The 15328-nt window shown below is 36.8% G+C and overlaps 1 protein-coding gene across 1 annotated transcript; it reads right to left on the bottom strand.

The window, feature by feature from the left end:
• Positions 1-2614: 2614 nt before the first annotated feature.
• On the bottom strand, positions 2615-9928 carry LOC133333798 (alpha-tocopherol transfer protein-like). Its single transcript, XM_061542087.1, has 6 exons — positions 9833-9928; positions 5642-5801; positions 5436-5517; positions 4498-4803; positions 2729-2865; positions 2615-2660 (listed from the first exon to the last, which is right to left on the bottom strand). Exons 1-6 carry the CDS (start codon positions 9921-9923, stop codon positions 2615-2617), a joined length of 822 nt encoding a protein of 273 aa, XP_061398071.1. The 5' UTR covers positions 9924-9928.
• Between the last annotated feature and the right edge of the window lie 5400 nt (positions 9929-15328).

Here is a 15328-nt window from a genome sequence, read left to right as displayed (position 1 = left end):
ATCGACCATTAACAGAAAAAATAGGATGGATCGATTTTCCATCTGCGAAGCCTTGGCCAAATGGAATAAGATAGACCCATTTCTTAAACGGATGGTGATTGGAGATGAGAAATGGATCACAAACGATAACGCTATGTGAGAACGATTGTGGTCAAAGAGTGGTGAAGCACCTCAAACGGTGGCCAAACTAGAGAATGGATCACAAACGATAACCCTATGCGAAAACGATCGTGGTTAAAGAGTGTTGAATCACCTCAAACGGTGATCAATCCAGGACTAACGGCCATGAAGGTTCTGCTATGCATTTGGTGGGACTGAAAGGGGATTATTTATTATGAGTTGCTTTCATATAGCCAAACGCTAAATTCTGATCTCTACTGTCAACAAATGGACAGTTTAAAAATAGCATTTGACCGGAAGCGGCCAGAATTGGGGAACAGGAGAGGTGTCGTGTTCCTCCAGGACAACGCTATGCCAAACACATCTACAGTAACTCGCCAGAAACTTCGGGAGCTTGTTTGGGAAGTTTTAATGCATCCGCCATAAAGTCCGGACTTGGCACCAAGCGATTATCATATTTTTCTTGCATTGCAAAATTTCTGTAATGATAAATATTTGGTGTCTAGGGAGGATTGAAACTACTTGATTGTTTTGCAAATAGAGAGCAGGACTTCTATGAGAGAGTTATTATGAAGTTACCTTTAGAATGGCAACAAATCTTACAACAAAACGGCGCATATTTGGCCCAAATCGGACATTCTGTAAAAGTCCTATTGTTCCTATAAAATAATGGATTTATTTTTCCCCAACCTAATATTTGTCGAAAATCGATTTTGAACAGGTTTGCCAAAATCGAAAAGTCTAAATATCGACTTTTGCTTTCGTCTACGTATCCATGGCTATTTAATATTTCAGATTTTCCAAGAATTTCCGAATTTTTATTCTAATAAAGAATTGGGGAGCATGCTGACATTAGGAAATTTGAAATTTTTACCACAGGTAGATCACGAAAATCACAGTCACAAATATACACTTGTTTCTATACCTTTCACCACACTGTGGTACTGGATATTATTATTTTGTAACGAAGTCCCTGTTTATCTTTCGATTTGGACAAAATTTGGCATAGCGAACTGAATAAAGTCTAGAATGATGTGTGTTAAGTTTCGTGCATCAAACTCACAAAGTTTGTCCGATTGAGAATAATATTTTGCCTTACGTATTGAGTTCAGTCCAAAATAAGTGTGTGAAGTTTCAGCACACAGATATACATGTATCTCACATATATAGAGTCTGCGTACAAGCCACAGGGGTAAAATGTTGTGTTTATTAATTTTCTGTCCACGATCAGCAAAATCAGCACTAACTATTTGGTTTTCCTTTTCAAACAAAGTTGAAGGACTTGGTTCCTTTAGGTTCCTTCATACCCAAGTGAATTGACATTTGTCCTTTCAGACCTCGAATGAATGTATCCAAGACCTTGTCTCGGTAAGTTTGAGCTAGGATAACGATATCTAAAATATGAGCTAGGATATCGATATATAATCTAAATAGTATATTCGTAATACACCTCTTGATAAAAATCTTCAACCTTACTATTACCCAGCACAAGCGTTGTCATCTGGTATTCCAGAGTTGTAAGATCCCTCTTGTCTGCATAATGTAGGGTAAAACATTTAGAAATAGAATTCCAGTTAAAGGGTGTATTGTAGGACTCGAGAGCCGCATCGACGTTATCGAAAATTTTATTACGTACGCCCTTTTTGGATTTATAGAGTTTCATTATCCTATCTACACTTTTGTTTCCTTGAACTGCATTCAGCTGCGTTACCCGAAAATTCCCGTAAACTTCGTACCACGTCCGAAACCTTGTTCATGTCAGAAAGGTGATTCCCATAATGTTCCTCTATTACTAGCGGACTTATTGCAAACCTATTTCTTTACTACAAAATTTCCTTGAAATCTGTACAGATTTACATATCGCTCGCATACATAGTTTTGCTCGATTGTATGCAAATGATACACCAGATATGCTCGATAGACATGAAATTTTGCATAGATTTCAGAATGGCATGTTTAGGGGTTGCTTTAAATTGGTACATATATCTATGTAGATTACATATTTAATTAAGGTCCTCTAAAGATGCTATGGCTGTTCTATCGATATTGTACGTATGAACATCTCTTGTATGTACCCAAAGTGGTGGAAGGTATCATTTAGTCGGCCCGTCCGACTTTCCAACTTTCCTTACTGATTATTATGAACATTGGTTCATGTATCAAAAATTGAGTTTCTCTTGACATGGGATTTATATGGGTTAAGTGTGAATTGCTGATGTTTTTCTTAACCGCTGTTGATGACATTTGAGGTTTGTTGCTCCGTGGGAGAAGTCAAAGTATAGCGAAACGAATAATGCATTAAAAAATCGTCTGTCTATATAAGATTTACTAGTAATTCTCTAACAATAGATATAAAATATAAATTTAGTTTTTGTTAATGTGAATAATCCTTGGATAAGTCAATTCATCTATAAAATTTTTGGTTTCAAAATCTTTTATTTTAGTAAAAAAATAATAAATACTCTATGAAAGTAACTGCCACATTTTATCGGAATTATTGTTTTTCGATAACCCAATATTTCGGATCCATTAAATAGTCTCTGAAAATGAAGCCAAGAAAAATACATTAATTGAAATTATTTATTAACAATGGGTAATAATAAATTACCTTTTGGATAACAGCTGTTTATAAAACAGATCACTTAAGTCCTCAATTTTACCCGCTAAACCACCACATTCTTCGGGAAGAATGTCACGAGGTACGTGGGCATATAAGGTATCCAAACCAGTGACATGGAAGTGCATCTAGTTAAAAGAAAGAAATCAAATAAATTAATTACACTGTGCTACAAAATAACAAAAATTTTTTTTTCAGTGGATCTAATGTACCAATTCTGTTTAGTAGGAGTCCCTGGACCACGAAAATACCTTTGGTTTTTATGGGTCACTTCGAAAATCAATTTTATAACGGTAAATATAGAGAAAAACGTGGTTTCATGTATTTTCAATTTGAAACTCGAATAACTTATTTACATTTTAAGAGATTTATATTATTCTTTTTTTCTTTTCCTACAGGGATATTTGTGTTCATTTGCCAAATAGAAGAAACGAATACATTCGGTGAGTTGCCAAATCAACGACAGGATGACTTTCAATGTTGTTGGCAACGCTGTGATTATGTCAAATTTTTTGTTGGCCGCACGAATGATGCAATAGTAAGGTGATGTATCAACAGCTTTATCATTTGAATACAAGTTTAAACAGCAAGCCTAAACAATACACTTGACTGCTAATCGGATATTCAGCTGCATTTCAACTTGAATTCGACGTGCAATGTTGACATCCATGTGAAATTTTACCATATAAATTTTGACAGATGGTTGATGTTTTTGTTTTGTTTCGTCACCCTATTATTTTATCATGTTGTGCACTTTGACAGTTAATCGGATAGTCAGCTGAGCTAAATGGAGTACCTATTTATTGTGCCATGGCCGCGCACAACACATCGCCGATGACCAAACTTTTAAGGCGCGTTAGACTAGGGCCTTAAAATCTAGGTACAAAATCCTAGCTGTTTAGACTTCTATTACAATTGTGAAAAAATTGTTAGTCAGCTGTTATTTGTTTACATATAGCATGACACAATGAATAGGTAGTCCATTTAGTGCAGCTGATGTCTTGATTAACTGTCAAAGTGCGTCGTAATTTCTACTTGAATTCGATGTGCAGTGTTACCAGCCATTTGAAATATTATATGGAAACATTTGACAGATAATCGATACAAAAACAAAGGTTTTTGTTGTGATACATCACCTTATTATTACATCATGACATATACATACATCGTTAGAGCCTTGCCATTTTCGCACTTTTAGGAGAAGTGATGCTTTTTTGATACAAAAGCAGGGTTGTATTTGAAATTATCTTGAGAGGATTTCGAGCAAATCGAGACATTGAATGGATTTAATTTTGTATGGTGACTATGTACTTTAACAGTTAATCGAATAGTCAGCTGCGCTAGAAGTGCTATGGCCGCACGCAACAGATTACCCATGGCACAATTGATATGTAGTCCATTTAGCGCAGCTGAACATTCGATTAACTGTCAAAGTGCGTCTAGTTTGTACTTGAATTCGATGTGCAATGTTGCCAACCATGTGAAATATTACTAAAAACAATTTGACAGATGGTGGGGACAAAAACAAATGTTTTTTTGTTCACTAATATTGCATCATGACATTACCGATGACCAAACGTTTAAGACGCGTTTAGACTAGAACTTTTAAGTCGATGTACGAAATCCTAGCAGTTTAGTCTTCTTTTAAAATTATATAAAGCTGACAGTCAGCTGTTGTATAATAAAATAATAAAAGCTATAGTCTAAATACTCCTTCTCTTGTTACGTTACATTATCAATTTCTTTATTTTTCTACTCACCATATCATAGACTTCCTTGCTAATAAACGGCTTAACTACGGCCATAATTTTATTCAAATAAGATGGACAATTTATGAAATGCAGCCCTTTTATCCGTACAGAATAGGCCTGTTGTAAAAATTTCAAAAATATCCGTAACGTTCTCAACGAAACTCCTGCGACATGTTGCATGCGATAGCCTTCCATATCCATGACAAGAATATCACCATCGGCCACAACGGGAATGTCATTGATCACAGCATCGGGCATGGTGAAGCGACAATCACCAATCATAAGCAGTGTTTTGGCATCTTGACTAAAGTGCATCTGTAATGCGGAGGGAATTAAAGTCATTTAACTAGCTCAGGCGATTTTTTACGCTACGTTTATATATGACTAAGTATTTTATAGATATTTTTATAGGAGATACATTTGCACTGTGTTTTGAGATAAATCATAATTTAATTTGTCATTTCCCTTTGAGTAAATGTCAAGTAAATTACAACTACCGCAAACCACGTTCAGTGTATATACACTCTAGGGAGGGAACACATACAAGAATTCATGCCTAGTCTATTAAATTGGCTTTGTATAAAATGTCAATTTATAAAGGAATATCTTAGTCAAACTTGATTTTGGACGCCGTTTTGCTTTATTCTTTTACAATAAAAGAAGCCAACTTAACATGTCAAGCCTGAAGTTTTGTTATGTTTTTCCCCCTTAAGTAAATATGACATTAAGCGTAGTACACACTAATAAGCACAAATGACAGTTTTCGTACTTTTTGGCTAATTTTAAGAAAAAAATGTATTGTTAACAACAATTTTGTATTATCATTATATTTTAATTAATATGTAAGGAAACCAAAAACGATATTGGCAGTCAATCGTGTTAGAAAGTGTGTACTAGGCTTAAATACTTCCAAGATGGTAATTTTCTATTTCTAATGTTGAACTAACCATTTTGGGATCGGGATTTTTAAAGCGAACATAAGTTACTCGATAATTTCTGTGAGTTAATCCAGGCAGGGGAACCATGTAACTATGTGGAGATGCATAAAATAAATGTGACATGATTATACAAATTTAATTTTATGATAATTATTATTAATGGGAGATATTTTTAACTTTTCCATGAGGCTAAATTAGCCAAAACAAAAACTTACGTGAAAGCGTAGGTATTTCGTGTATCTTCATCTTCAGGATCTCGTTTTATAAATAGTTCAGGATATTTATTACGCAAGGAATAATTAATTTCTAACAGCTCTTTGGTTTCTTCAACATTTTTGTTCATACAAAAATAGAATCGGGTGAGGACAAGCCGATCTAGAATAAATATAAGGAGTCTGAATTAGATTATACAAAATATTCTTGAAAAACATTTCTCTAATAATAAACAAGTGAACGAGGCGTTATGTTCGGTCGGACCGTACTTTTAACACCCACCAGCATAGGTTTCAACACCACGCGGAACTATATTACAGCGTATGAGGCTGAGAAGTGTGATAAAACTTCCAATTTTAATCGCTATATCGCAAGCAAATTTAGGGTGCAATAAAATGGGCCAATATTGATCATTTTGAGGCGTGGATTCGTACTCAATTAGAAGCGTAATAAATGACTGCCAATTCGATCTAAAATTTGACAAAAATCCCCAAGATCCGAATATTTGGATACCGTTATATGGAGGCTACCCCAAAAAATGGACCAATATTGGTACTTTTCTGTAGGGATATTTTTATACACACAATGTGGTTCAGGGTATTATGTCTTTGTGCATATGTTTGTAACAGGCAAAAGGAGATAGACACATGGTTCCTTTCCAGAATATGTATAGAATCACTTACTAAGTCGATTGTAAACAAATTACAGATCGCATTTATGATCCGAATTTGATGAAATTTGGCACAGCTCATCAATTTGGGCTAAGGACGAACTCTATTGAAATTGGGGCAAATCGGTTCAGATTTAGATATAGCTCGAATATATATTTTCATACCATTTAGGGGAACCCCCCTCCCCCATTCTCGATTTTGTATTTTTAAGATTTTCAATGGGCTGGTAAATGAATACCAATGTAAGGTTTGTAACTTTACACATATATAGTTGAAGATATAAAAGAGAAGAAAAATAATTTACAAAATTTTGTTGTTGTTGTTTTTGGTGATTGAAGTAAAGTCCTTATTTTTTATGGCGGCCATGATAACTCCTCACTGGAACATCGTAATCCGAAAATTCAAACGGCGATAGGCTCTCGTATGAGCTAGGATTTTTGGCGTCGCCCAATGAAAAATCGCCTATTTTTTACCACAAACCAAGTTAAAAAATAAGGAAGATCTTGACCGATTGGATATAACCTAGTTCATACGATAGCTATACACTCACAGAGAAACATCCCAAAATTTGGATCGATTGGATTATTAGTTTTTGAGTTAACGTGCCCGCCATTCGTAAAACAATAATTCGAGAAAAATGCGTTTAAAGTTTGAGAATCACTCTTGCCGTCACTTGATGCTGACACAATAAATCGACTAAATCTTCAAGAGTTCTTGAGATTTTCACTTGAAATTTTGAATTCGAAAAACTAAATAACATTTTTTGACCTCGAGAATGGGGGGTTCCCTTAATGTAAATGGTGTACCAAAGTCCCTATATATATTTTTCGATTTACACGAAATTTGACATAGCGTACTGAATTAAGTCTAGAGTGATGTGTGTTATGTTTGGTGAAAATCGGTTCAGATTTAGATAAGGCTCCCATATATATTTTCGCCCGATTTAATGTTAATGGTGTACTATAGTACCTATATATATTTCGATTTGCACGGAATTTGACATAGCGTACTGAATTGAATCTAGAATGATGTGTGTAAAGTTTTGTGATAATCAGTTCAAATTTAGATATAGCTCACATATGTCTTTTATTCCGATTTTATGTAAATTGTGCACTTTAGAGCCAAAGTTTGCCCAATTTGCACACAATTTTGTACAATGTAATGAAGTTAATATAATTTAATCTCTGGCAGGTTTCGTTGAAGTCGGTTCAGATTTACATATAGCCCCCATGTATATTTTCGTTGGTTGCACACCGTTTCCAATTGAGACTAAAATGACGTTACTGTTGTTTGTTAAAATTGGTGCAGATGCAGACACAGCTTTCATATCTATTTCAATTGGGTGTCTCATTGAGATTAAATATTGAATAGTATGGCCTACCGAATAGCGTGTATGAAGTTTGCTCCTAACCGATTTACATAAATTTGTCCCATTGTATGCAAACGATTCTAAACTTGCCTAAATGAAATTAAATTTAGCATAGGTTCCAGAAAGACATAAATATCAAATATTCGAGTTCGTTCAATTTCATGGCAATGTTCTTTCGAAAAGGTGACGTCTTTTAGAAGACATATATAGAATATGCCCAAATTGGTGAAGGGTATCATATAGTCGGCCCAATCCGACTTTACTACTTTCTTTACTGGTTTTATTTCAATAAAAATGATAGGTAATTCAGTAAGAATCCATCATGTTGGAAATAACCACAAATAACCACCGGGCGCTTTATTGATAAAATAATTCACATTATTATGCGTGGCACCCAATACCATTATAAGTCAATTGCTATGCCAAGTCCTTCTTTTCATTTGTTCCAGGGCTGCGAAAAGTCAAGTATTATAATTAACAGCTGATAACAATGTGCACATGACAAATAGTGGAATACACCGTTGAACGCGCTCAAGCCAAATTATTGGGTACCACGTCAGAGCTGTACGGTGGATGACCCGCACATCACGTTTTGACCATGCTGCCCTAGGTGGATTAAACGAAGCAGTTGTCACATGACCAGTTTTGTCGAAGATACAGGCTACTATTTGTTTTTCCGCGAATAAATTCTTTGGATTTAACTTGAATACGAAGAGCCGCAAGATCGATTATTTCGGACTGATATATACATGATTCGTCACCTGCGTTCCATAGCAAATTCCATCATATAATCGGTACTGAACTAGTTCTTAAGCGACGTACACACAATCACTTTTGAATGACACTCTGTTTTCCAAGTTTCCTCAATAATATTTGTATAGCCTACACACCTATGCTGTGAGGGTAATATAGGTTTGTGTCGCCCTAAGAAATTGTAATACTACGAATTTTTTATTGTACATAGATATCTCGACCATATCATATCTTGACCAACTGAATGGATAGCAATTTGTGCCGGTCCGTCTACTCGTTATAATTTGTATTAATAGAAATTGTTTGTGATTTTCCCCCTATAAATTTTATATGTTTTACAAAATTTTGAGTACGCGAACAAACCATAATTGAGTCATTAAGGGACCAAATTTTAAAAGACATTGGAAACAGTGATAGAAATTAAAACCAGTGAGCAGTATAGTTGGACGAGGCCGACCATACCATACCCTACACAACTACCACAGAACTCTAACATTCTGCGGATTTTTTTCCGACCTGGGCAAGATATCGAGACTCAAAAAAAAAAAAAGAAAAAAAAAAACACAAAAAATAAGTTTTTGGTCCACTTCATCCCAAAATTATTATCTGATCATCACCAAAAATTATAGGCGTTGTCCTTAACCATAACTGGAACCTATGGAACATTTTAAAGCGATCAGCGCTATATTTCCTCCCTCCAGTATGTTAATGGGTTATTAAATAATATCTGAATACATAATCACCTGTAAATATTTAAGTGTAACTCCCACATTCGAGTACATACGACAATATAATTGGTATCAATTTAAAGGCCAACTACTCCTCTTGGGTATACTATCAACTTCTCGGGTCTTTGTCCTTCAGGAGTAAACATATACGCTATAGAATACAACCAGAAAATCAGACAAAAATAAAGTATTTGGTCCATTTCATCCCCTAAATATTAACCAATCTTTACCAAAAGCAATAGAGGGTCTTCATTGAGCAGGACTCATCCTACATACAAAATTTCCTGAAGATTGGTCCATAACTGTGGCCTGTATCGTGTTTACAAATTATAATGGACAGACGAACGGACGGACACACATGTCTAGATCGACTCATACGACTACGGTATACTTAGAGGTGGGTCTAGCTAGGACCAATATTTCTCGACGTAAAAAATTGTTGGGGCTGCATAAGGTATTATATACTGACAACATAGTTGTGTAGGAAACAAAACGAACTCAATTGACTTTCTGTTACACTTTTGTGAATTATTTTCAATAACCGGTTTATTGAATATAATTCACACCAAACATTCACAAACAAATACCTCGGCATTATTTTTAATTGCCGGCAATTGACTGGCATAGCGACATCTTATCATCAAATATATGCCACTGCCTGGAGTTACTTACCAATTTTATTGGGTAATTTTGTATTATCTTCAAACCATTTTTGTAGGTTATCGATAATCTGTTCTTGGTCTGTATCGCCTTTTATTTCCATTTCAAAGTTAAAATTTGTCAACAAAAAAATTCTCTTCTAGCAAACGATTCTTCTTCTTTTCCTTTCAATATTTTTGTTTTTCTGTTTTGCTACTTTTCTCAATGAAATTGCATTTATTTATAGATGCGTATTCACTTCCCGAGTTTTGTTTATGTACACATAATTTATCCGCCAAAAACAAAATGAATTCATTCCGACAGAAGTGAGTGAGAGGTGGCGTGCGTGCCGTCTGCCTACTCAGCGACAACTGAAAGCCGAATCGTTGAACTCAGTGGCTGTTGCTGTAACTGGTGGTCAGCAAGTTTGAACGTTGTGTGCAGTGACTGGCGGGTTTATCGGAGTCAATAAAACTTGTTTATCTTTGCGGTTGGGTTTAATGGCATTCACAAAAAACAGTTGTATTTGCATTTTATGGGCCAGTGGATCAATGGTTGCATTGTATTGACAATGCGCTGTATAAGTAAAAGATCGATAATGCATGTATGTATATTCAACGTGTGGAACGTTGCCAAAGATGTATCTTCCTATATTGTGAATTTTTGTATACTTACTTAGCTGACTTGTGACAGAACTTTTGTTCCATAAAAAAGATGTCCATGTGCGTCGGCCTAGCAAAGTAGTCGCTGCAGCTCGATACCTCTGACAATTCCGATGTCAGAGAATAGATGGTACAACTCATGGCTCATTCCGATCGTCCAACAAATTTTTTGGAGAATTTTTCTTTCCAACACTCTAAGAGCTGCCTCATCTGCTTGCGTAAGTACCCATGCTTCAGATCCATACAACAGCAAGGGTAGTATCAGCGTCTTGTAGAGTGTGAGTTTGGTCTGGCGGGAGGTGACCTTGTTTCTAAACTGCTTACATAGACCATAGTAGCATCTGTTGGTCAACACTACCCTTCTCCGAATTTCAAAACTGATTTCATTAGTTTTATTTATGGCAGAACCAAGGTATATAAAATCTTTGACTACCTCGAAGCGGTAGTTCTCAAGTTCCACAGCTGGTCCGAGTCTACTGGACGTCTTGCGCATTGATACCATCAGTTTAGTCTTCTCGAAATTCAATGTCAATTCCACATTGACACAGTCCTCAATTCGTTCAAAGGTTGCAGTTACCGCTCGCAATATTCCACCCATTATGTCGATGTTGCCGGTGTAGGCTGTTTGGTGTACAGAGTATCATTTCTGTTCACATTTGCATCTCGTATGACCTTTTCCAGCAGAATGTTAAAAAGGTCACACGATAAACCGTCACCTTGTCTGAATCCTCTTTCGATGTTGAAGGGCTCCAAGAAGTCCATTCCGACTTTAACTGCGACCTTGTACCACTTAAAGTTATCCTGCATAGCCGTATTAATTTTACAGGAATGCCGAACGCATAGGGCTGTCGAATGCGGTTTTATAGTCGACGAATAGGTGGAATGTGTCGATGTGTTTTTCGTGGGTTTTTTCCATGATTTAGCGCAGAGTTAAAATCTGGTCAATGGTGGATTTGCCAGGCCTGAAGCAGCATTGGTATGGTCCAATAATGTCATTAACCACTGATTTAAGCCGTTCACAGAGCACGCTGGATGGCACTTTATATGCGATGGGAAGGTGACTTATTCCTCTATAGTTGGCACATATCGTCTTGTCTCCTTTTTTGCTAGGTGATATACACTCTATACCGTCATCTATTATTGGTTTTGGGGTATTCTCTTCACCGCTACTATTGGATACCAGAAGCTTTTCAAAATGCTCCTTCCAGGTCTTCAATACGCTGTCTGTATCGGTCTCCAGGTTTCCTTATTTATCTCCTCTACAAGAGGATGTGCCTGCACCAAAGCCCCGCTTCCGCTCACGTTTTTCTTGTTCTTTCTTCTTTCTTTTGAAAATGCGTTTTTCCTCTCTCTTTTTTTCTTGTTACTGTTTGCAGGGTTGCTCTATACGCTGCGTTCTTCATATCAGTTGCATTACGACGCTCCTGATCGTATCACTGGTTTCTTGATGTTGCTTTTGCTGCAGTTTGTATGGAGTGGGCAATTCTTTGACATTGTGCTTCTATATTTTTATCGGGACAAGCAGTTGGTTAAGTTGAGCGGAGTAGGCTTCTGCTATCTGTTGAGTTTCCAGCTTTCGAGGACGAGTTTACGTGTTACATTAGATCGCACCTTTGCTGCTACATTAAGACGAGTGCGAACCTTGGTACTGGACCGAATCGATATTCGCTCCTCGGATCGATCCGAAAGAAATTTTTTCGCTATAATCCTATGGGTAGTATATGCGAATTGTGTCCCAACATTCCAGCAACGAGATTAGCAAATGAGTTTCGGCGTACTAACCCTACTAACTTCAGAATCAGAGAACTGACACAGGAAGTCAATAGGTTAGTCGGCATCAATAACAGAGTGAGTAAATTGTATGCAACGGTTAAGGCTCTCTCGAACCCAGGAAGGAGAGAGGATCGGTTTATAGGCATTGATGTGAAAAGGTGGATGTGTTATTTTAACTGGCAATTTGTATAGCACCCCAAAAGCGACAGGGCAAAGAGCAGATTATTGCGCAGTATACGATCTATTCAGATGGATACAATTTACGTTGTAGTCCGCATGGAATCTCTATGGTGTTATTGAAGCAGCTTGATGAGCCAAGAGTAGCAAACCACGTCCTCTAATTGTCGTTAGTCATTCTACTGGTTCCCGTTGCCAGGGTGGTACCGCTACTGAAGACAGGCAAGAATGCCAGTCAGAGCTCCGAAATGCTCGCTCGATTTCGAGTAAAGAGTGAAACTCGCTCGAATTCGAGCGGGAGTACTCTTGCGAGTAGAAAAAGTAAATAGAGTATACTCTATTTTTCTCAGCCACTCAAATAAGAGCGCAAGTGCTTCGCTCGTTTTCGAGTGGGAGTGAAATACGCTCGAAATCGAGCAGATTACACTCTTGCCGAGTACTCTTTTATTTTTATTTATGTTTTTGTTGTGATACCGTTGTTTTACTTGATGTTGTTTGTGTGCATTGTTTGTTTGTTTGTTTTGTGATGTTTGGTTTGCTGTACTGCTGGGAAAGCGTGCATCAACAAGCTCATTCTCTGCGTTTACTTTATGTAAGTCTGAAATAGTGACAGCAAGACGAACCAGCCTCCAAATTGAAACCCTCGACAATATTTTGATACTAAAATTAAATAATGAACCACTTATACATTCATGGGGTTCCTTTCAAACCAGCGCTTTTAATATTTTTGGAGAATACTTTTCCACATTTTTTAATGAATACCATTTTAAAAATTTGTTTGGAGGTGATTATGCTTTTAAAAAAATATTGAATTAATTTAATCACACGGTTGAATTCATTTTATAAATTGAAATAAAAAACATATAAAAATCTTATATGGTATAAGATTTTTATTTGTATTTCACATTTTCAGTAAGGAAAATAATCGATCTCCCCACAGCACACAAAAGATCAACATCAAAAAATGTTTGCTACTACACACACACACAAATAACCAAACAACCAAATTTATTTGTCCACTCGATTTCACTCTTAGAGTGAACTCATACTCTATTTCGAACATTTTGACTCACACTCTTTTTCTTCATCAAGGAGTACTCGCGAGCACTCCCAAACAAAATAAAAGAGTGGAGAGTATACTCCCTAAAAAACTCGTACTCTTTACATACTCCCACTCGGGAGTATTTTTCACTCGCGAGTAAAATCGAGCAAATCGGAGCTCTGATGCCAGTAAAGGTGAATCATACAGGCTGATCTCACTTTTGTCGACAGTTGCTAAGACTCTACCGTTCTGAAATTCTAAGCCTAGCGGTTAAGTCGCTCTCGAAATCAGGAAGGTGTTGAGGTATTGCGCATCTTATACTGCATCCGTAGATGGATGAGGACGTTTGCAGAATGTTGCAGGATCATCTGAGGCACTTTGTCCGGATGGAATCTCTATGGTAATGTTGAAGCAGCTTGATGATCTAGGAGCAGCTGGCCAAAGTTATCATTCTCTCATTAGCTATTATAATAGTTCCTTATGCCAGGGTGGCAGGTCGATCTCACTTTTGTTGCCAGTAGCTAAGACTCTACTTTTTTGAAATTCCACGTCTACCGGATGATTATACGAAAATTTGTGATATTTGCGAGAGCGATGGAAAATACTTAATCCTGCCAGAATGTCGGCCTGAGGATTGCAACAGGGTGTTCCCTCAACAGGATGTTCCTTCCAACAAGATGTTGTCGATGCAATATGTGATTGAGTTTTACATAAATAGCCATCCGATCCACCACCTATGCATGCCATGAAGGATTTTCATGATCTCAAGAGAGAGTTCCGAAGGTACAAAAGAGAAGCTCTATATCAACAGGTTTATCAAGCAGGAATGAATCGTATTTACAGTAATGCACTTTAGGATGCAATTCAAGAATAAAGGTTGAATACAATCCTCGGAGAAACTCTGCTCCGAGGGCAGCAGCCATGATTACAAACCAGAGTTGCCGAGGCCCAACTGAGATCTTCTATATTGTGGGCTAATTGGACAACTTTATTGCTGTCATCCAACATGCCAAGTGTTACGGCACCACACAGCTCCGTCATGCCGTACAAAATGGGAAATTCAGAATTCACGGCGTATTCCTTAAATTTGGCCTTCTAGGCATAATTAATTGTTTTGCCGGCGACAAATAATTTTTTGAGACTGGTCAAATCGCTGGCCGCCAATAATTCTGGACAAGCCAAACACAAGGGGATGTGTGATGGAGAACAGATGGTAATTTCTATCTTATGTTTTTTGGAAATTTTCACAAAAATCATTGGGTGGTTATAACACGAGTTTTGCCATTTACTGGGGATAATACCAAGGCTACAATACCCATGAACCAAAAGACGCCACTAAACACGAGAAGTTTGGCAGGAATATTTGGCAAATATAGATTTGGTGTAATGGCAATATTTGAGGAAAATATTTTAGTTAACTTACACACCCATCCGGTAGTGAATGGCATAGTGGGATACGCGCACCAACTTGGGTAAACTTGTCGATCCTGAGGTACACAGAAAAAATGCATCCTGTCGGGCGCCATGTTTGAGTGCTGGTAGCCTAATAAAATTGATAGATGGAAAAATTATTTGGATATGTAAATGTCTTAGACAAGTGCGTAAGACACCTGAAAAGAAACATATAAATATATGGACCATGAAAATATATTTTTAAAAAATCCACGCCTATATACGGACTGATTTTGGAGCATAAAAAATCCACCTAACTAGTGAAGTGGACAGCAGGAAATAGTTTAACGATTTTATAGTTTTTACAAAAATTCACTTTTTATTTTAAATACAAAACATTATTCATCACTCCACTTTTAAGATTTCTGTACAGTCCAGTATTCCGGATCCATAAGAAGTTCCCTGCAATTAAAGTTTTTAAAT

This window comes from Musca vetustissima, unplaced genomic scaffold (assembly GCF_032173495.1).
Source record: "Musca vetustissima isolate MV318-11 ecotype Yass unplaced genomic scaffold, APGP_CSIRO_Mvet_v1 utg6656, whole genome shotgun sequence".
Lineage (NCBI taxonomy): Eukaryota > Metazoa > Arthropoda > Insecta > Diptera > Muscidae > Musca > Musca vetustissima.
The sequence above is the reverse complement of the archived record's forward strand: the minus strand, read 5'-3'. Positions and strand labels throughout refer to the sequence as shown.